Source organism: Bemisia tabaci, chromosome 1, assembly GCF_918797505.1.
Source record: "Bemisia tabaci chromosome 1, PGI_BMITA_v3".
NCBI classification, from domain to species: domain Eukaryota; kingdom Metazoa; phylum Arthropoda; class Insecta; order Hemiptera; family Aleyrodidae; genus Bemisia; species Bemisia tabaci.
Window position 1 is genome coordinate 46,034,944 of NC_092793.1, and position 21,941 is coordinate 46,056,884.

At 39.0% G+C, this 21,941-nt stretch overlaps 2 protein-coding genes across 4 annotated transcripts; one reads left to right on the plus strand and one right to left on the minus strand.

Annotated features, from left to right (window-relative positions):
- Positions 1 to 396: 396 nt before the first annotated feature.
- LOC109038872 (FAD synthase) lies at positions 397 to 15,710 on the minus strand. 2 transcript variants are annotated; one of them, XM_019054107.2, is made up of 6 exons: positions 15,399 to 15,698; positions 8,350 to 8,472; positions 4,275 to 5,394; positions 3,180 to 3,391; positions 2,231 to 2,372; positions 397 to 668 (listed from the first exon to the last, which is right to left on the minus strand). In XM_019054107.2, the coding sequence occupies exons 3-6, from the start codon at positions 5,100 to 5,102 to the stop codon at positions 414 to 416; spliced, it is 1,437 nt and encodes a 478-aa protein (XP_018909652.2). In that variant the 5' UTR covers positions 5,103 to 5,394; positions 8,350 to 8,472; positions 15,399 to 15,698; the 3' UTR covers positions 397 to 413. The 2 variants fall into 2 exon arrangements, with proteins under 2 accessions (XP_018909652.2, XP_018909653.2); XM_019054108.2 differs by lacking the exons at positions 397 to 668; positions 2,231 to 2,372; positions 3,180 to 3,391; positions 4,275 to 5,394; positions 8,350 to 8,472 and adding an exon at positions 12,341 to 13,843 and having other exon boundaries at positions 15,399 to 15,710.
- Positions 15,711 to 16,937: 1,227 nt separating this feature from the next.
- Positions 16,938 to 21,656, plus strand: LOC109038873 (uncharacterized). Of its 2 annotated transcripts, none has more exons than XM_019054110.2 (4): positions 16,938 to 17,034; positions 18,010 to 18,422; positions 19,300 to 19,604; positions 20,963 to 21,656. In XM_019054110.2, the coding sequence occupies exons 2-4, from the start codon at positions 18,036 to 18,038 to the stop codon at positions 21,144 to 21,146; spliced, it is 876 nt and encodes a 291-aa protein (XP_018909655.2). In that variant the 5' UTR covers positions 16,938 to 17,034; positions 18,010 to 18,035; the 3' UTR covers positions 21,147 to 21,656. The 2 variants fall into 2 exon arrangements, with proteins under 2 accessions (XP_018909655.2, XP_018909654.2); XM_019054109.2 differs by lacking the exon at positions 16,938 to 17,034 and adding an exon at positions 17,055 to 17,240 and having other exon boundaries at positions 20,963 to 21,654.
- Positions 21,657 to 21,941: the final 285 nt, after the last annotated feature.

Below are 21,941 nucleotides of genomic sequence, written 5' to 3' on the forward strand. Positions count from 1 at the left end.
AAATAACATCCGAAATGTTAAAAATTTGCATGAAAACTCTGGAATTGCTGATATAACCGCTCTACCTGTTCATTGCAACATCTTCGCGACTCTACATTAACAGTTGCGTTCATACATTCTAGGGCTGTAGCACTGATTTTAACAGATGTTAATTCAGCAAATTTTTTCCCGTGTTCTTTACAGAAACGGTCTCATAACTTGCACCCAAAATTTTAAATCAGTGATCACATTCATATAACCGTTCGAAAGCTGACATTCTGTACCTCAACACTTCTAAAATTATCAATGCCAAAATTACATTTGTTTTCTTAATATAATAAGTAAGAACTTCGGTGCATAAATTATTCATGAATGAAACTCTAAAGTGCTTGGAACTAATTAGGCAAGAGACTAAAATTGGTAATTCATCGAGTTTATTTTCTACCATTCCGTTCACTATCTCCATACTTGAGTTTAAAAGCAGGGTAGTATTTCACAACTCCATTTTCGAGGTACTGCAGGTCAGGATTTTTCTTAGTGGTTGAGCCATGTCCCAGAGATGTGTAACCATCATCATATAGGCTACAGTAAGGCACATTCAGGTATCTTAAGAAGAACCATACGTCCTCGTAGCTCCAGTGGAGCATCGGATTCACTCGCATTACCCTCGGCCATGTTACATCCGTCATCTACACAGAAATGAAGTGGGATAGTCAAACATTTTTCAGTTCGCCAGGAAGAAAAAACTTGTTCAATGGGGGATTCAGTGACTATATTTTAATTTGTTTGTTTCTCCCTTTATTGAACATTGCAGGAACTGGAGAACTTTATCGACATACACGGTGAGATCTGTTCACGTGCGGTAATAGATACAGAAAAATGTGTACTAACTGCTGCTAAGATTATCGTGTATATAAAAGCCCACCTCTAAAATTGAAATTTGAAATTTTTTTACATAAATATAGGTAGCCAGAGTTTACAGAAGGGGCTAATAATTTCACCCACCTTAGGGAGCGTTGATTAAATTACGTGACGCTCTAAGAAAGAAGGGGTATGAGTCTGGGTTACGCTACGTTAAAAAAGGGGAGGGATCAGTGCCAGCGTTACGTAACTATCTTTCTATTAAAAAAAAAAAAAAAAAGAAAAAAAAAAAACTCACAAAATCTTATGAAAGTTTGCGCAATCTTCGCTGGTCGCCAGACGATCGCGGCCGATTGCCGATTTGTGCAATAGGGTGGGACGAAAATAAGATGTATCTCGGAATCGATTGCGGCTTGAGAGGATATTTTTTCATCAGGGTGAAAATGATGAACATTCGTTCAAATCGCATAAAATGTTTTCTGAGGTTCCGTATTGAGCATTTTCATTCTTGTCTCGTCGAAAATTTGTCTACGGACACAACTTTTTGCGTAATTTTACGTGTTACTAGTTTCCCTCAAAAACTATTTGCGACCCTTTTTTTTGCGGAAACATTACCACATTGGCAGTTATATCGAGTCGCGCTCATTACACATCGCGTTCTTCGCCGATCGAAATTACAGGTAAAGAACAAATGTGTGCCATCTCTGCATGATGCAAAAATCTCTGCATGACGAGGTTCAGCATGAGCAAATTTTTTAATAATAGGGTGTACTCTGTTCATGCGTCAAGTAACTTCCGTTCGTCGGTGCGCCTACTTTTCTAGCCTTGCGTTAAAGTCTCTGAAAAGATTCCCGCATTTAACTGTCTTGGCGATCTCTCGTGTGGTTCAGCATAATCAAATTTTTAAATAATGCTCCCAGGCGACGAGCGACTCCTATTTGTCAGTGCGCCTACTTTTCTGTGGTGTGTTAAAGTCTCTGCGGTGATTCCTGCATTCTGATCCAATTGTAAAAAAATGTGGGTTTAAATTGAACTACATTTTGCAATTAGGACCTGAAAATTCTGGTCCACTTTAAAAACAACGTATGTACCATTAGTTTTCTTACGCTCATAAGTATTTTTTCTGATGAGCCAGAAATTGTAGTCCCGAATTGCAAAATGCAGTCCAATTAAAGCTGCGAGTGAACTGAAAAAAAAACCCGAAAAAGTGCGTTATGCAATTTATGATCACTCCCTCACGACGGGTCAAACCAACTTCTGTAACATTATAGCGGTATCAGCAATGTGAGATGCTCAGGGTTTTCTTATTTAATTTTTCTTTCATGTGAATGAATATATGTACTGGTTTATTGATGCTAAATCAATAAAAAGTTCTAAAAAAAGGCCTTACCTGAAAAGCTTGTAAACACGACGAAAACGGATCCGACTGACGAGTGCCCATCAGAATGGCTTCCCATTGAGGATTTTCCTTCAGTGCTTGATCGAGGCCGGTTTTAATTTCCCCATCGATGGTAAGCAGATTGATATCATACCTGTCAACAGGAAACAGAGGAAGGAACTTTACGATAGATTCTTTGAGAGCCTCGAAGTAAGTAATGGTTTCCAGATGAAAAAATATGCTCCTATAATTAAACAGGGTTTCTACTGATCGCTTGAAAAAAATAAAAAAAAAAAAAAATCGATGCGTATGTTATATTTTTGATCATTATTTTCAAAAAGATGCACACATATTTTCTGTAAAGTTTCCAAGCATTTTCTAACATGATTCAAACGAAACGACAGGATATTTGACGCGATATTTTTGCTCGTTCCATGTTCCTCTTTTTTTTAAACCGAAAAAAAGTAAAAGAGGTCCGAACTTTTGAATCCTTGAAATTCAGATACATAATTTTCCTTAGACTATGGTAAAAACGGGGAGAGATGCAAGTAGCATAACTCGTAGTCCTAGTTTTGCGGCGATTTTAGAGCAGTCATCATTTAAAAGATCGTCGCAGTGTGAAGCGCCTTCAATCGAACTGGCCGCAATACGCGTACACCCGTGGTCGAATAGTTGTCTCATTACGCCTGCCGTGAATGAACTCAAATACCGACGGCGCGGCGGCACGCAAAAAAAAGTATTTATCTCGGATTGCAAAGTTGCACGCCTTTTTTCATAATTTATTTTTGGTTGTTTTTTTTTCAAAGAGCTATAGATAGTTCTTCTGGTAAGTTTCCAGAAATTTTCTTACGCGAGTTCAAACGAAACGACCGGATATTTTAACTCGTTTTATTTTTATTTTTTACTTTTAAACCGAAAAAAATAAACAAGGTCTAAGTTTCTGAATAGTTGAAATATGTACCTTTTCACAGTTTCCTCCACAAAATTTTCCAGCTCTTGGAACACATCATTGCTGCGGAAGTAGATGCACTGCAACTTCTTGGACGAAACATCTATAGAGCGAAAACGGCAATAAGCGTACACAAGATGGAGGAGAGCGGTGCAGTCTTTACCACCATTGAATGCCACTGCGATGTTTGAAAACTGATACCTCTTGAAACATTCATCTAGGATCTATGGAATGAAAATCATAAATAAAATTATAAACAAAATCATAGTAGAAAATGGGAGCTTTAACTTGGGATACTGACTTTAAAGCGAAAGGGCAGTAAAAATTATTTGAATAGATCTTATAAAATTCGTAACAATGTGACAATTTTCCCTTTTTGTGGTTATTTGCTCTGCATGAAATATTGAATTAAATTATCGACAGATTCTCATCATTAAGTGCGGAGGTCCCAGTGTTAGAATTTTAGTCTCTGTTTCAGGACTATCATTCTCTTTTAGCAACACAAAATAAAATGCGCCCCACACTCATCCAAGCCAAAGTTTGAGGCGCTACAGAAAGTATTATTTAAAAGAAAGAAAATGTTTTAGGAACTTTCAGATAAGGCTAAAGTTGTTCATGTTTCCTGCTCCTAATTTTATACAAATCAAATAGTTATACAAATCAGTCACTTTCTCCGATGTTTCTCATAGACTCATAGTATATTAAATTTTCAGCAATTTTTAGTTTATTCAATTTTTCGATATGTTTTCTATGAGATATTTGGCGACAACAGTTGTAGGTATCAAGTGATGTCAAATGACCGCGCAGTTGACTTGCACTCAGCTTCTATTTTTTCTCTGTGTGCTATGTTTTCGGATTGTCCACATCAGAAAAAATTATGATCATGAGTTTAGGAGGGAGAAAGATCAAGTCCCATCAAGTTGTAGCTGCAAGAAAAAGAGATTTAAAGTATGGTTAAAATTCAGTGATAAAGAAACAATTTACCCCTGTTTTTATCTTTCAAGTCATTGTTCATCTGTTTTGAATTTTGGACAGGAGAACTGTAAAACTGGTTCAGCTCAAAACTAGTCTCAATACATATACTTCCAGAAAATTTAACATACTCACCTCAATAGATTGACTGATGAACAGGAAAGAGTTAATTGCTTTCTGCAAATTTTCAGCGGCAACTTCAAGATTGTTCACCTGCCATTCTTGGGGTATACTTGACTTTAAGTCAGACAAAGCCCCTTGAAATGTTTCCCTCACTGGCGACTCAACAGTGATTTTGGCATGATAAATACGATTAGAAAAAATAGGATAGGATCCAAAGGCAACTTTCTTATCATACTTCTCCACGACTGGATTTAAATACGGCATGACTTGCTCTTCACTTCTATTTAAGTAAATTATTGTTGAGTAAAACACATTATTGGATGTAATGCATTCTTTGGCAAGAGGTAAAAATACTCTCTTGACTATGCTAGGAACACCTGGTAAAATGAAAATATTCGATACTATGACGGTATAGTCACCTTCAGAGTTTTTATTACTTTGGAAAAATGTGACTTTGGCATTGCCTGGGATCGTCGCCATCCTTTTCCAGGCGCTTTTGTCTAAATTCCAGCCTGTTTTAGAGTAGATTTTGTCCCAATATTTCAATAGATTTTCGTTGCATACAAGAGGCACTTGAAATGCTTTTGCAACACCTTGATAAGTTACGTCATCGTGAGTGGGACCTATACCTCCGGTCGTAATTACATAATTGAATTTTTTGGAGAAGTCCATGACATGGGAGGCGATTTCTTCGACATCATCACCAATCACAGTTATTCGGGCAACTTTAACACCCAGCTGTCTCAGATTACAACACATGTAAAACGCATTTGATTCTGCCACTTCACCATTCAAAATTTCATCTCCAATTATTAAGATCCCTGCCGTTGCGATTTCCATTTTTACGTTCACCGTTGAAAGTAGTGAGGAATGGTGCTTTTTAGAAATGCTTTTTGTCTCACTGTAAGAATTCAAATCAAAATTTAAAATCTGACAAATTGTGCAAAACTTCTTCCTCTTTTTTTTCGCTAGCTTGATGTTTCTTGCACATTTCTTCTAGAATTTTGACATTCTTCAAATCTTTTTTAGGAGTGGGTGTGGGTTGCTTCGCGACTTTCTTCAAGAGGGAAGAGCTAATTTCTTCAAATTGTTTATTAACGTTCAAGATTTTGTCCTTATTATCTTGAGTCACCTGGAAATGAGAAAAAAAGAGAGACAATAGTCAAAATACTTCAGAAGACACCGTGACACATTTTTTTGCGATGCAAAGTTTGTGCATGTGAGGGAAAATGTAGCTTAACTCATTGTGCACCAGGATTACCTGAATGAATAAGAATGCAAAACAATACTAAATAGAGAACAAATATTCGGGCATCACTTCACAATGTTTAATTTTTTTAATATTTTCTTTCCAGAGGGCGGGGGAGGAAGTTACACAATAATGTGTATTTCTTAAAATGAAGCAAACACATTCTCACACACTCAGTAACAGTAAATTGTGTGGGTACCTGCTCATTATTTTAATTCTTTCAATGGGAAAAGTAGCCAAGATTTTCAGATACGAAAAAAAAATAAAAAAACAATTAAGTAACATGGGTAGGGTGAGAAAATAGTGATCATTATCAACTTCCGAATTTGATTCATTCGTTCGATATTTTTTAAAAAAAACTAATCAGGACCGGATTTGCGATTTTTCCGCCAGGGACTAACAACAGTTTAACGTCGTCAATTTATGATCAATTAAAACATTATGACTTTTCCCCCTCTTTTCACTCAGTGTAGCCAAATTAAAAAGACCTCCCCCTCCAAAAGGGAGGAAAGGTTATCACTTTGGAAATTTACCATCTCTTTAGTCTGTAATTTGCCACCCCCGATTTGCCGGCAGGAGCTCCAGCAGGAGCCTTTGTGAACCCTACGAAGATCCGACCCTCGAACTGATCGATCAACTGCGGCGGATAAGCGGTAAAAATGGGTGGAAATTGCTGCGAATTTCGGAGCTTACTGTCGAACAACGCGTTGACGATAGGCACACAACTTCGAACGCTCCGTCGCTATCAAAATAACAAAGCATCGCCTGCTAAGTGGTCACAGTATCGTGAAGTCACAGACGAAATCGGAAGGGAAAGGGGGAGGAGGCGCAGGCGGTGACTCAAAAAAGAGCACACTCGCGTTATCACCCGCATACCCCCACCCTGTTACATACCTCAAAATACATATAAGACAGGTAGGGAAACTCAATGAACGGTATGACTACGGCGATAGACAGTATGACAGAACTGGTGGTTGTTTCACAAAGAGCTTGATGCAAAAACGGCTTTTTTCGCCCCCCCTCTGGAAGTTCTTCAGACTTTGTCTATTGATTACTCATACTTGAGCGCTTCTTTCCCCAAATTTTCAGACCCCCAAAAAATTTTGGGGGGGAGCTAGGGGGGGTGGAAGTCAAAACCTGTGAACCTCGATATCTCTTGAACAAAGAAAGATATCGAGGTCCGGTTTGGACGAAAAATCGTCTAAAATTGCATACTTTAAGATTCGAAAGGTCAAAATCCCGATATCACATTTTTAAGTCAACATATGTGCTTTTTTCCAGTTTTTAGGTCTCGAAAATTTCTTTTAAACGAAAAATTTACAAAGATCTCAATTTTTTATTTGAACCAAAACCAGTTTTTTAAATTGCTTCGTCTTTTTCCGCATCCAACGAGTGGTCGTATAAGCTGGGGAACCGAAACGGTTCCGGAGTTATGATCGATTGAAGTTTCCGCTCAACGCGCGCCGACCGAGTTTCGCGCGCAAAAAAGTCGGATTTGACTGTTATTAGATCAGATTGAATGTTCAAACTGAGCAAAATGCTTTATTAGGGACTCTGAGGGTCGCTGAGTTCAGAAATTACCGATACTTCCAAAAAATTCACGTTTTTAAAATTACAGCTCCGCAGCGCTATTTTAGAGGCCCACTGAGCGCCGACCGGCCGCTCAGTGGTCCTGTCCGAAGCAGCAATTTTAAAAACGTGAATTTTTTGGAAGTATCGGTAATTTCTGAACTCAGCGACCCTCAGGAGTCCCTAATAAAGCATTTTGCTCAGTTTGAACATTCAATCTGATCTAATAACAGTCAAATCCGACTTTTTTGCGCGCGAAACTCGGTCGGCGCGCGTTGAGCGGAAACTTCAATCGATCATAACTCCGGAACCGTTCGGTTCCCCAGCTTATACGACCACTCGTTGGATGCGGAAAAAGACGAGCAATTTAAAAAACTGGTTTTGGTTCAAATAAAAAATTGAGATCTTTGTAAATTTTTCGTTTAAAAGAAATTTTCGAGACCTAAAAACTGGAAAAAAGCACATATGTTGACTTAAAAATGTGATATCGGGATTTTGACCTTTCGAATCTTAAAGTATGCAATTTTAGACGATTTTTCGTCCAAACCGGACCTCGATATCTTTCTTTGTTCAAGAGATATCGAGGTTCACAGGTTTTGACTTCCACCCCCCTAGCTCCCCCCAAAATTTTTTGGGGGTCTGAAAATTTGGGGAAAGAAGCGCTCAAGTATGAGTAATCAATAGACAAAGTCTGAAGAACTTCCAGAGGGGGGGCGAAAAAAGCCGTTTTTGCATCAAGCTCTTTCAACGGACTATCTTCAACGTCCTCTGTTCAAGTCACCTGGTGTCTAGAATTCTGGATCGTGCTCAAAGGCGGAGCCAGAAATTTGGCAACACCGAATTCCTTAATTTACACCTATGTTCAATAATTGATTCTTGTCGGATCACCTGGTCCCTCCATGAATCGATACATTTCCATAGGTTTAAATGGAGAGCAGCAAAGTTGCCAATTTGCTGGATACGCCAATGATCATGCTCACTCATTCCCTGATCTTCAGGAGCTCATTCTCTGGTGAGAAATCGAAGATTCCTCCCACTTACAAAGCGACGATTTTCTTGGGAGAAAAACGATATAACTTTCCGGAGTTCCAGATATGAATATGGATTTTTTTCATCTTCAAGCAGATTCTCTTACCCACACTCAAATTTTTAGCTCCAAAATCGTTCCTCGTTTATATTATCTGGTCAATGGGAGCTTCTCTAGTATTCTGATGATTTAAAGGTCAGGTGCAATAACATAGACCTGAATAGGAAGGAGGAGGAACTTACTTTTCGTAAATTGACAGCTTTGTTTTTGTTGTTCTTCGCTTTAAAGTTATCGGATTGAACGACTTTCAAGTTTTTGTGTCCTTTTGCTTTGTTGTTTCTACCCATACTGGATTCTGATAGAGCCTGCAACAATAGATGCAAAGTTAGAATCTAAATCGAGATAGTCAAGCACTATCAAGTGTCTTTTCCGATTAAATATGCACATGTGTCACTTAATTAAGAGTCTAACAATAAGTGAATACTTTGAGTTTCGTTTAAAGGTGAAATCTATTGTAGCATTTTGAACTTGCTAAAGTCAGTGCATTTTATGAACGAACGGATTGCCGACAAAATTGCACCGAATTATTTAAGTTGGTCCTACAAGAGAAGCATGAAACATCCTTGTTTTTGATTTTGAATATTCTGAAAATCTTTTTGAAGGGCAGAGGAAACTTCTCGTAGAATTTAAAGACGAACCGATGGATAGGTTTCTGTAACCAACAATGAAAGGGAGTTTGCAACGTCGAACTGGATATAGGAATTTTTCGACTTTGCCCATCGACACATGTATCGAAGAATATTCGATTATATTACGACCACGGCCGGATTAAGGGGGTGGCCACATGGGCCGCGCGCGCGTCTATGGCGGCAAGATTTAGGGGGCGGCAAATTTGCAATCCTTTTGAATGTAGTTATCAAAAAAAAGAAGAGAAAATCGGATTCAGAGAATAAATTACAAACGAGATAAGGCGACAAAATCTCTCATTTCCTGCAGAGAGTAAAAGTACAGTAATTTCTAATTTTGTCGTCTTTCGGTGATACAAGAGACAACACCTTTAATTAGTCGAGTTAAGAGAGAAACCAAACACGCGATTTGACCTTGAGCGGAGCGGCGCAGAGAGCATGATGACGCACGAGGACTGATATGAAAAGCAGAAGCCACCGACGCGGCGCGGCCGGTCGGCATGAAACGCATAGCGCCTACAAGACTGCATTAATACTTCACGCATTGCGTCAAACAGTGCGGTCAGCAGCGGTCGACGCGGCGTGAAACGCATAGCGCCTTCAAGACTGCATGAATACTTCACGCATTGCGCTAAACACAGTGCGGTCGGCGCAGCGGCCGTAGTTAAAATTATTAAACCACATTTATGTTTATTCTTTTATAATTTTTTCGTTCGTTTGTTATAAATAGAAGACCATGTCCAAGCAGGGATGGGTTTACGAAACTTAAGTTTCGCGTCAAGTTCCGTGCACTTTTGTTAGTGTTGACAGGGCTTTCACAAAAAATGTGCACAACACGAGTAAACGCGTCTCATACACCCCTCCCCCACCGGCACGTTTACTTCACGAATGAGACGGGAGCGGAAAAATATAGGCGGCCCACGGGCGGCAAGTAGGTAAATCCGGCCCTGATTACGACAATATTTTGCTTGTAAGGGAGAAGAACCTTTTTAGTTTTCTTAGTAAAAGAGATAGGTATGCTGGATGCTCCGTAGCCCGTGACAAGATATGCATTGCAACAGTAAAGCTTATGAATGAGTAGAGGATTCGCGAGTTAAGTGGTTTTTTGCGTGGAATTTCGCGGGAATTACTTACACTGGTTTCATCTGAAACTAACTGCAAAGCTCCAAGAAAGCTCTCAAAGTTGACGCCGTAAAAAATATCCCACGCTATCCTGGGAGTCCACCTCGATATATAGTCGAACTCTCAATACGAAGATAGGAAACAATACATTGGCAGGGTTGCCGTGTTCTTAGTTTTCGAGTCCCTAAACAAAGTAGCAGCCCTTAAAATGTATTTGCTAGCTATATTTGCATGGAGAGTTTGACTTGATACCTATATAGAAGTGAAATCTCAGGATAGCGTGGGACATCCCTCCAGTACGGCCTCAACTTTGAGAGCTTTTGAGCTTTGCAGTTGATTCATTTTTTGGGCTCCTCGGAAAATCGCATATTACGCTTTTCCCGCCATCTTGGACTTTTGAAAATTTGAGTTAAAATTTAAGTTATTCGTCAAAACATACCTCCTGGCATCAAGTTTTAAAAAATCGAGTGAACAGCGTAAGATTAGCAGGACTCTAAACAATGGTAAACGATACCTGTCAATTTACATACGGCAGTGCGCCTTCATTTTCGGCTGATACTGTGCAATACTTCTGTGGTGGAATAGTTGCTCAGAGCGCCTTCAAGTAGGTATCGCTTCGACTCGATGGAAGAAGATCACGATTACCGCTGAGATTACACTCCCACGCGTGCGCAGGTACACAATTTCTTTTCATCAACGATGACGTAAAAATCATTCATACCCCAGTTTGCGACGTTGCATGTTTCTCACTACCTATTTTAGGTGGTCATACCAATGGGAACACTTTACAATCTGCCGTGAGTTTTCCGAGATAAAATGATAGATATTATTTCAATGTTTCATTGAAATCTGTTTGTATGCTATCGTTGAAAAGGGAAAAAGAAGTACCTATGAGTTGGAACCTTCCGACGAATGAAAGCGGAATCAAAATGGCCAACAACATTTACATACAGAAGAGAAGGGAGAAGAAGACTAACCAAGGGCGGATAGGTGTTAATTTTTAAATCCCCTCAAGTTGAACCAGGGAAAAAATCGAGGAATCAGTCCTCACCGCACTCGCATTGCGGCAAAAAATTTCCAAAAAGTCGGCAACGCTGCCGCGCGCTAACGGCGCGGATTGCAGTTTTAGCTTTTAAGCCGCATCCCTGAGAATTTCTCCGATTTGGAGCAAAATTCTCCAACTTTTCCTTGACATTCCAGATTGTTTACAAGTTCCCTGTCTTTTCCAGGTTTCCCTGACCTTTGCAACCCTGCATTTCGTATTATTCACATGAGTCTTGAACGGCAGGTATTTGGACTCCTACTTTCTTCAGCAATTCAACTCGATAGACTTGAAGATCAAGAGCAAGTAAAGTTTGCTAATAATAATTACAATTTCATATTTTTTACATGGGGGGGGGGGGGGGCTCTTCTTAAATTGATTTGTACATTAAAAGTAAAAAAAAATGAAAAACACGGTGAAGATTGCAGGGGAAATAATAAACTAAATACTTACCTACTAAAAATAAAGTTTTCTTGTTCTCCTTTTCTCTTCTCTCTCTTTTCTGTTTGCTTCGTGTAAGAAATAGTAAGCGGCCGCACATTTCCTCGAGTGCCAATTTTTTTTGGACTGGGTTATTTTTCTTCGTGTCGACAGTGAAAGTGACGACACTGTTACTTCAAAAGTTTTTGGCATAATTTGGGATGATAGTTCAACTACAGCAATGACACTGGCAACCTTGAGAATTTTTATTTAAGTAAAAAATTGTTTTTAGGCCGTTTGCCTCATCCAATAGGGCAAAAGCCTACAAATGATTATAAGATTTATGATTAAATGATTTTTTTTCATACAAGAGACATGTTCATGGTCAGTAAAGGCTAAAGGCCGCACATCCTCATTTCATGCTGTTCTCATGGAAAAAGGGTGAAGATTTTTAAGCTGATATTTTTGTACCTATGAATTTGACCATGTCAGTGTAGATTTACTGAAGAGTTAAAATATTCAAGCTGTGGATATGATGTATGTCTTCCTTTCAGATCTTTAGCATAAAATTGGCGATTTATAAAATTTTAGGATGTATTTCAACTAGTGGAGTTCAAAATATTGGCTAAATTTTTGGATTTCTAAAATTTAAAAAAGTCAGTTATGTTACTTTGATATCCTATGAAAAGAGCTAGTTGTAAGCGGTACTTTTTTTCTGATCACTGCTGCAGCATAGTTTCTTTGCGGGATACTTTGATTTCCACTGACAGCAATCCCCCCCTCTAATGGAGTTTTATGACAATCAAGTTCTGGTGGTCAAGTACGTGGCTTTAAAAATTAAAACACAATCTTTTGGTATTTTCTGACCTTGAGGATTCTGATCCAATATTTGATCATGGCTATTAAAAAATTATAAGTCAAAGGTTTGGTAGGTGTTGACGAATGAATAAAAGAAGAACTGACTTACATAATAGAAAAACTGTATTATTTACAAAATTTGAAAAAAAAATCACATATAATACAGAGAAATCACATATTAAAAGTTACCGTTCATCATGACAAAATTTCTTACTTGGTGGAGGTCCTAGGTTTTCAAAATACCTATTCCTGAGTAAATTCTCAGTTAAAAAGAAGGAGACTCGAATCATCTCTTTATTGTTGGATACATTTCTGACAATTGCAGATTCTTGAATAAGTAAACTACTTGGGTTTCCAAGGCTAGTTTTTACAACAGCTTCTGCCAATTCTAATTTGTTTTCCTCAGTAGCTTTTATAAAACAGTACACATGAACCAGAAATAATTCTGTGAACGAATGCAGTAAATTCAATTCAGCGGGTGAAAAGAGCCCTACAAAGTATTTTAAAAAAGTAACAGCTGATTCAGGTAGATTCATTATAATATGTATTTGCGCATCTCTCACCTCGGGATTCTGAGAGAGCTGCAAGGCTATTCTTTTGAAATCCTCAGTGATAAAAAATTTTGCATCTTTATTGAATGTCTCTACCTTAGAACCTACATTGTTTAAAAATATATTTCTTTGTAAGGCTTCGTGGCATGCAGGGTTGAGATCATTTGCATAAACTTTATGACAGATTTTGGCAGCCGGAATCACAAAAGGGCCAACACCAGCGAAGACATCGAACAATATATCATTTCTTTTCATCCTACTAACAATTCTTGCATGTTCAGCCCCTAAGCGGGGATTCCAGTACACATCTCTAAAGTTAAATTCAAATGTACAATTATTTTCTTTCACCGTTGTTGCTAAGTCTGGTGAACCGCAAAGTACTTCCATATTGAACGTTCTATATTCATTATTTATGGAGCCAATTTTATTCACAACTGTTTTACATGTTGGAATTTTATCAAATAAAATTTGACCGATTACATGTTTATAATCAACCAAATGATCTTTTAGGTTAATGTGAATTATTTGACCAATGATAGAGTAGCTTGAAAAACTCCCAACTTCAGGAGGTATGATTGTACGAAATAAATCATCAGGTTTCCAATTGTCATAGGTCAGAGTGATTGAACACGATTTTAAATTTCTGGGTTTGACATTGAATTCAGCTAATTTCTGTTGTATGGATGGGTCAAAATCATTGAAGGAAGAGATTATTTTAGGATTTAAAAATACACGTCTTTCACTGATTTTGTCAGCTATTTTATCACTTGAAGTTTCAGACGAATTAACAGGTACAACAGGTTTAAAATTAGGAAGCTTTAAAGTATAGTTACGAATAAGCTTCAGTGATGGGTTCACAACTTTTTCTTCGATATCAAGACATGGAACCGTAATCGTTTTCTTCAGAAGTTCTTTGTCCAGGACCTTCATCCCTCTAGCAGCTGTAGGTGGCATTAATATATCTTCCATTTTACTGAGTTCGACGACCATGCAAAATGTTTTATGAATCATGAACTGGAACCGGATGTGTTTCAAGTAACGCAAAACCGCCATCCAGCTGTGGATACATAATTGACACATATCACTTAAGGAGCATTCACTGCACATAACTTTAAATATAGTTTCACTTACACTTCATCAAAAGACGTTATAAAAAATTATTTACCCGGCGAGTTTAACAATCGATAATATATTATTGTGAACAATTGTGGTTAAATGCATGGGTTAATTGAACAAAGCTGGCGGTTTTGCCATGGAGTGTCAAATTTGAAACTCTCAAAAGAAAAATGAAAAGCTCATTCCATTAAAATTTCTCCCTCGGAGGGATAGGCCGATTGGGGCAACATTCGTTAGGGGCGATCAAGAGGGCAACTTGAGAGGTATATGACTATCAAATACTTCCATCAGTGGGTACTTACAAGCATCATGAGTACATGATTTTTTTTGCAAAATTCCAGCTTCTACCTACTGAATTTGAAGCACATTGAGGGGGGGGGGGATTCAAAAATATGCGAAGTGACTGACCCGTGTGGATTGATTTTGCTTCACCAATCCAGCAACTAGACAGACACCTTCTAAAGGCACGACTCAAAGTCAGCAGCAAAGACAATTAAAAATTAACAACATCTGCTTTATTCGATGTGTATGTTGACAGAAATAAAGCTAAATGATCTTTGATTCTGGCTGAAAGGATGTGGAAAAGATAGAAAATCTTGAGGAAGTTTAATTCCAGAAAAGATCAATCTTTCAGAAGCTAATTGAGTTGCTACCCCAATCTACAGTAGTCTGATAGTTTAGTTTTAGATGGTTACAGGGGTATGTAGTTCAGTTCATAGCATGGTTATGATTTAAATAAACATGATTCGATTCTCCCCTTGACTGCACGGAACTTATACGCATTCTTCCCTTATAATATAAGGGTAGAGCACAGAATACCAAGGAATCCAAAGCCAACTGGATTTCATTTAAGTATATTTTGTAAGATGTTCTTTACAACTTTTTCCTACGCACAGAAAGCTTTCAAAACCAATCCTCCTGTGTCAATTACTGAAAAAGGGGCTGAAAAGTGAATTTTAAGGTATTTACAGATTACCTGTAAGAGATTAGGTTCTGTTGCTAAATTGAGTATCGATAAGGAGCTATTTCTTAATAAAGAATTAACATGACGATTGGAGGCATCTATCTAATCTTCTCAACTGGGGCACAACGAGGACTGAGCTCTCCACTATCACTGATAGTACAATTTGATAATGCATGTCACAGTGTTTAATACATGGTGAATCGGCACAAGGAAAGTATGGTTTGAAAGTTATTGTTTCTCAGGAAATCGTAGACCATACAGTCTTGAGTAATTCACAAAATTTAGCTGGCGCCGAATCCCTTGGTATTCCGCACAGGGTCTTTTGACACATTTCAGATGGAATCTTGAGGTTTGCGAACCACCAGAGTGACAAAGGCTTGAGATTTTAGTGCAGCAATTTTGATACTATTCCAGAGCACATGTGACTTAGTGCAAGGCTGAGGTAAGAGGTCATGATGCTATAATTGCTATCACGGACAGCAGAGGATGGTGCAGGTAATACCTGTTTCAAATGGTAAGGAGAACATCTTACCTGCAGAATATAAATTGAGCGATCCCATCAAAATATCCAATTTCTTGCGCTGGAGACAGGAGGAAGATGATGCAAAACTCATGAACTCCTAGCCACGAACGATTTGCAATGAAAATACTCGATGCCCGTGGAAGCTTAATTGAGAGTGCAAATTACAAGGTTAGTTGCACAAAATGATAAAACTTCACTTCACGAAGCTGAAGTGATGTAACAACAATTTCTTTGAAAAAAAAAGTGTCCTTGTTATCACGTTTGTCCAAAAAAGCGATTGCGAAACAACATTTTTGAGGTTAGGTAAGGCGGCGGCGTGTTTTTCCAGAGCGCCACGCAGCGCCACTAGCGCCGGCGGTTGTTTTTAGTTCTATGCCATCACCCGTATAATTTTCCTGCAATTTGGACATAGGCAACTTTTCATACTCGGACACATTTTCTCTTCACCAGGAGCTAAATGCCGATTGAAACATCTAGAGGGGGTTTTTTTTTTTTGTTCCAGCTCCTGTGTTCACTGTGTAAGATGTATGAATGCATGTAAAATGTGCCCTGCATATAAATAATCAACAATACATTGTCATTGTAAATCTTGTTACTAGTGACGAACCCATAGTATGTAGGTTCAACAAGTGCCAAAAAAGATATCCGCCGCGGTGTATATTCTCTTAAGAACAATTAAGAATTAGCGCTTTAAACTCAAATTTTAGCCGAAAATGTATACCATTTTGAAAGAGCACGAGTAATAAAAAGAGTAACGGCACAAATTAAAAAGAAAAAAGGAAACGAAAATGCAGGAAGTCAAAAAATGTGTAGGAATCTCCATTTCGGAGTCCTAAAAATAACCATTTTTTTTTTTTTTAATTTATATGGGAAAAAACGGATCAAATGTCTCCTTGAAGTCTCTTTGAATACATATATTTGAAATTGATTTGGCAGTTAGGTTTTCAAAATTGAAAAATCTAAGATGGTGGATTTACTATCTCGACTCCTGTTCGATCGATTTTTTCGAAATTTCCATAAAACACGCTCTCACTTCAAATGTTGATTATGCGACTTTATTGAAAATTTGCTGAAGCAAAAGGTATTTCCTAACGAGAAATTCGAATTTGGAATCAAATGCTCAAAATTCGAACATCCGAGATAGCGAATGTGGCTTAAAATACCATATAGATTCCTATTTGTACAAAGTGGCACCAGAGGGCACTTTTTGATGGAAAGAAAAAAAAATGGTTAGTTAAAATTATCAACGTGTGCGCTCCTCCATGCTGATCATACAATTATTACAGTAAGGGAAATTTTGAGAATCGAATTTTATGGGGGATCTCTTGGGCGAATTTTTCATTCTCTAGAAACGGAGGGAAAGGATTTGAAAACTGTCTGTAATTGTTCTCTCTAATTTTTTAATTCCCTAAATTTATAGTGAATACAAGACGAGAGCCAACTTAATTTAAAAATAGTATTTAGAATTGAAATAATACTTCTAAAAAATAATGTTCCAGTTTTTAATACTATGTTGGTATACATGCAATCGGCAACAGTGCGTACTTTCATGGAAATCTAACCTCATAAAGTAGTTGGCTCCATTCATTGCATTGAAGCTTTTTTGTTGTTGAATTTAATTACCATCACGATGATAAATTAACAAGTATGTTCTCAATTTTTTATTCACCAATCATTCCTTAGCCTCTAAATAATTTTTTTTGAAATTTCAAATCGTCCTAGAACCCGTATAAATAGGAAATTGAAGCACTGTTATAGGTTACATCTACCTCACCTAAAACAGCGCCCTCACATACTATAATGCCTTCAAGACTATTTTGTACGGCTACGGGGCATCGGTCCAGAGAAAAGGTAAAATGTACAATTCCTATAATAATTCGTTTTTATTGTTTCCAAACGCCGCCATGTATAAATCGATAAAATCGATGCCGTCTTGGATTTTGCGGGATGTTAAGTTGGGTTCACTGACGAGTGTGATTTACTGATGAGGTCTACAAAGACCCTAAACGTTATAGATCTCTCGGCGTGACCTCCACTTAATATTCCAAAGCAAGCTGCCTGGGCAGAACACTCTCCCTCCTCAGTCTTGTATTGGTACTCATTAAAGCTCAAATTTGTTTTTGACTCTAATTGAAATTTTTGGAACTTTTTGGCTCTGTTTTCCCCGCGAAATGGTGTGGACCCAGCACCATTTCACCACCTTTTTATCTATTAGGTACCTACCTCCTTTATCCATCCCAACCACCCGCTTCCACCAATGCTGCCGTGCTAAGGAAAAACGCCGTACTAACATTCGAGAGTTGCCAAACTTCCCTTGATATAACATGCATTTTTGACAACATTCATGCATATTTTTCCTTGAAATTTTCTGATATTTTAGATTGAATCGCGTAAAAAATCGCCTGAAAATTTTGGAAAATAAAATTCACAATTTTCCCGGTAAATTCAGTTTTTATCGGAGGAAACTTGGCAATGTCTGAAGGCCCATTAAGCGTTCTTCCTTAGCACGGCAGAATAGGATCCCTCCATATTCCTTTTGTCCTCTTTGTCTATAGCTTCGTCTATCAATTTCAATAACCGGCCCTCAGAGCTTATTTTTTAGGGAGCTTTTTATCCACAGGTGGGCGAGCGGAATGGCGGCTCGAAATGACGCTGACAACGGCGGGAGCCGGTCGGGGCCGGAAGAGACCGGGCGCCTGGCCCGGAGCTTGCGAGCACCCGGCCCACCTCTGCCTCGTCTGCGCCACCTCGGAGGACGGTTCTGACCGGGGCTGGGACCCGGAGCCGGAGCTGGCGCGCCCCTCCCAGGAGCGCATGCTTGGCGAGCACAACTACGAGGCCGCCACTGATGTGGACAACAACCTCACATGGGGCTTCACCCAGCCGCCCTCCTCGCACTTGCGGCAGCTCTCCCAGATTCAGCAAAGTATCCAGGGCACCCGAGACTCCGGCTGGAACTACGCCAACCCCCTGGGTCGATACGTCGAGCTCTGCGCCGAAGACACCTCGCGTTGCTCCACCGACGTTCAGGATGTAAGTTCTCATCGCATGTATGTATGAGTCGGTTTTACGGCGCGCTAGGGCGCTCTGCGACGCCTACCCGCCACAGGTATCTGTAATGGTAGTGATCCTCCGGAATCTGGCATCTCTCCATCTCTTCACGGATGCCCTCTACCCACCGTTTGGGTGATACGCCCTTTTTGTTGCCTACCTGGAGGGACCCACTCCAACACCTTCTTCGGCAACCTGGTATCAGCCATCTTCTGCACTTGCCCATACCATACCAATTGCTTGGTCATGATATCGTGCACTATTGTCCCTGCAACGCCCTCAAAGTTCTCATTGTCCATAGGGAAAAAAAAGGAGGTGGTCCAACGATGTACACGGTGATTCGGGGTTAGACGGCCAGCCTGCAGGAGCCGCAACTCCCCCAAACCCGCCCTCTTTAAATTGAGATTTCGATTTTTTTTTTTTTGGGGGGGGGGGGGGTCATTTATGTATTCAGGGGAATATAAGCATGGGGGAGTACACATTTTCATGAGATTTTGTTGGAAAAAATGGAGCATAACGTCCGTTTTCATTTGCTTGGTTCAACTCAATATATAGTGTCAAACACTGTATGCAGAATGACTTTTTTCCATAAAATACATCATCTCCAAGAAAATCGATGACAAAAAGCGTCTGATAACCTATACCTACGTCATCGAATAAATCAAAATTTTGTGAAATTTATGAAGAATTTGAGTCAGAAAATTATTCAATCATATAATTAAAAATAACATACCTCTATTTTGAATATAATTATTTGTGTAAAGATCCTTGTATTTGTCAACCCCGTTGATCCCCTGTCAACTTTTTTCTTCAATCTTTGATTATTAAATATGTATATGTTTTTTCTTGAGCAATGTAGGTGCTTGAAAAGTACTTTACCGTAACGAGTGTCACAAATAACTTACCAACTCAGAAAAAGGTAACGGCACGTCGTATAGCCAAAGAACCCATCAAAATTGAGGAGAAAATTTTTAAAACTGCAAAAGTTGGCAGTGACCAGAAGGAGGGCTTCAGCCATGGTGAAAATACACTGAAACCTGAGAAAAAAGTTTCTCTGCTCGGAATCCATCTCCTCCGCGACAAGAAAATGTTCCTTCTCCAAACGTCAAATTCTATCCGAAAAACGGCCACGGAAAGGTACCAGAATATCTCCAAGGCTTTCAGGTTGGTTTGAATTGCATTATTAATGAACCGATGATGCAGAATTTCTATGATGAAAGTAGGTAGAAGCATCTATACTGTGCCTCTAACGATTGCGAATAACTACGCTCCTGTAACATTAGTTGTAATCAGATCTATATAGATCTGAAATTCTAGAAATTCTGTCCCCGTATACAGGGACAGAATTTCTATGTCACTTCCTCATTTTAGATCCTCGCAGTCAAGCCTGCTGCCACACAATAAAACGAGTTTTACAGAGAGGTTGGACATGAAATTTTTGACAAAAACTGCAAATTTTGATGCTGATCTTTTCGCATTATAAATTGTATGGGGTGCATTGCCTGAAGGAAACTTTTTGAGAAAATCAATCAAACCATTTTTAAAATGCAACAGAAAGTCTGTAACATTACGAGCCGCAATACACATGCATAATTCTCTAGATGCAATTGCAACACTTTAACACAATAAAGTCTCGCAAATACAAGGGCATCTCATCAGGGGGTCCAGGAGGGGGGGAGGGCTGAAAGACCCTCCGCCAAAGGAATTCGTGAGACTTCCTCAAATTTAAAGAAGGGTTGGGGAATTTTTTCAGCTTTGAAGGGAGGTTTGGAAGCCTCTCGGGGAATTTTTTTTATAAAAATTGAGTCTGCTCAGGAGCAATTTTGAACTGTTTTTATCATCAAGTCGATCGAATGACCATTTCAAAGATGAAAGATATAACTTATTTAACAACATCCCTCGCGTTTCTCATGGGCGGGAAAGGGGGAGGAGGAGAAGTAGATTTGTGTGGGAGCAGGCTGGCCCCCTCCCCTCCCCGGCCCATTACTTCTGTCCATGAAACAATCGTATGCTCTAAAAGTGCTTTTAGGTGCTTTAGAAAAAAAAAAAATTAAAAAATACTGCTTTGTATGCACACGATTTTTACATAGAGTACATAGAGTCGTAATGTAAGTGGGAGAGCTGGCGCCATGTTCTGCTCGACGAGTTCCGAGCCCGGTGTGCAGGGTCACCTTTTCGATACATATTCGATCCAAAATGGCGGTGTGGAATATGGCCGGGTCCCCGTGTATCGCAAACAATCGATTATGTATCGAAAAAGGGATCCAGCGCCGCACAGGAATCTCGGAATTTAAGACCTGGAAAATGCCTGTAAGTGGCGCCAGCTCTCCCACTTGCATTACGACTTTATGTACTCCATGGATTTTTAGGGCGAAACAAGAAACTATGAAACTATTAGATTCGGATAGGTACTGCATGAGGAAAATTAAACTTAAATATTGATTTTCCAGGAATCACGGGTAGACAACAAGAACTCTTTTAGAAAATACTTTAAATTTATTCCCCTTTTCTTTATTTTGCAGGCTGCCCGGGAAAATGGCGTCAAATCTAAGGTTCGGCAATAGTTGCAGACGGATGTCGTGCTTTCCGAATGAGGAGTGTCGGGCGGACACGATCGGGCGGAGAAATAACTATGTCGTATCTCAAGGCATCCCTCGGATGAGTCAGCTGGTCCTCGCCAGAGTATGTGAAGCCCCGGATCAGTGAACAGCATATGAGTAAAACGACCGAACTTTTCATCCAAAACCTTCATTAGTTCTTCAAAAGTTTCACTGTGCACAACGAAATCATCCAAAAAATTGACAATGTCTTTAAATCACAGATCGTAGAACTGACCCAGGGCAAACTGACTCCATCCACATTTTACCACTCTCAAAAGACAGGGCCCTAAGACTAAGGAGAGAAGCGAATGAGAAAGACCAAAAAACTGCACTTAGTTCCAAATTTTCTTGGTAGAAAATCATGGCTCGTGGCCTTCACATAACACAGCAACAATGATAGGACACCTACAAACCTATATGACAGCTCTCAGGGCATATCACAGGCAGGGATAAAACTTATCCTTCTTCAGAGGGTCACTAGAAAAACAAGATTCTGCAAACTGGGTGCAATTGATTCACGATGACTTCAAGGTGGTTATGCGTGCGTTTCGGGGAACCAATAGCACCTTATTTCCAGAATCTTATTTCTCTTCCTTTTTTTAACTCTAAATTTTTGTTTGTTTTATAATTTGGTTTCCCTCTTGTCAGTATATGTTTATTGACACACATTGTCCTTATAATTATTAACCTTACAGCCTCTGATTAAAGTGTATAATAAAAGGTATAATTGTTTTTCTTTTTCCTTTGGATTTTTTTGTTTCATTTTCAGAAGCAGGTTAAATGTATATAGAACACTTGAATTACGATTTTTCAAAGATTTTTCACGCCCGGTGTAATGGTGCAGGATGTAATTAATGATCCCCTGAAAGTAGGCAAGTGAAAATTCGTCCATAGACCAAGT

Bases quoted from the DNA above. Each gene is read 5' to 3' on its own strand.
- LOC109038873 (XM_019054110.2), top strand. From the start codon at position 18,036: ATGACGCTGACAACGGCGGGAGCCGGTCGGGGCCGGAAGAGACCGGGC. The intron at 18,423-19,299 runs GTAAGTTCTCAT...TGAGCAATGTAG, and splicing joins GCTCCACCGACGTTCAGGAT to GTGCTTGAAAAGTACTTTAC. The intron at 19,605-20,962 runs GTTGGTTTGAAT...TTTATTTTGCAG, and splicing joins AATATCTCCAAGGCTTTCAG to GCTGCCCGGGAAAATGGCGT.
- LOC109038872 (XM_019054107.2), bottom strand. From the start codon at position 5,102: ATGGAAATCGCAACGGCAGGGATCTTAATAATTGGAGATGAAATTTTG. The intron at 3,392-4,274 runs GTGAGTATGTTA...TTCATTCCATAG, and splicing joins TCATCAGTCAATCTATTGAG to ATCCTAGATGAATGTTTCAA. The intron at 2,373-3,179 runs GTACATATTTCA...TCCTGTTGACAG, and splicing joins GTGGAGGAAACTGTGAAAAG to GTATGATATCAATCTGCTTA.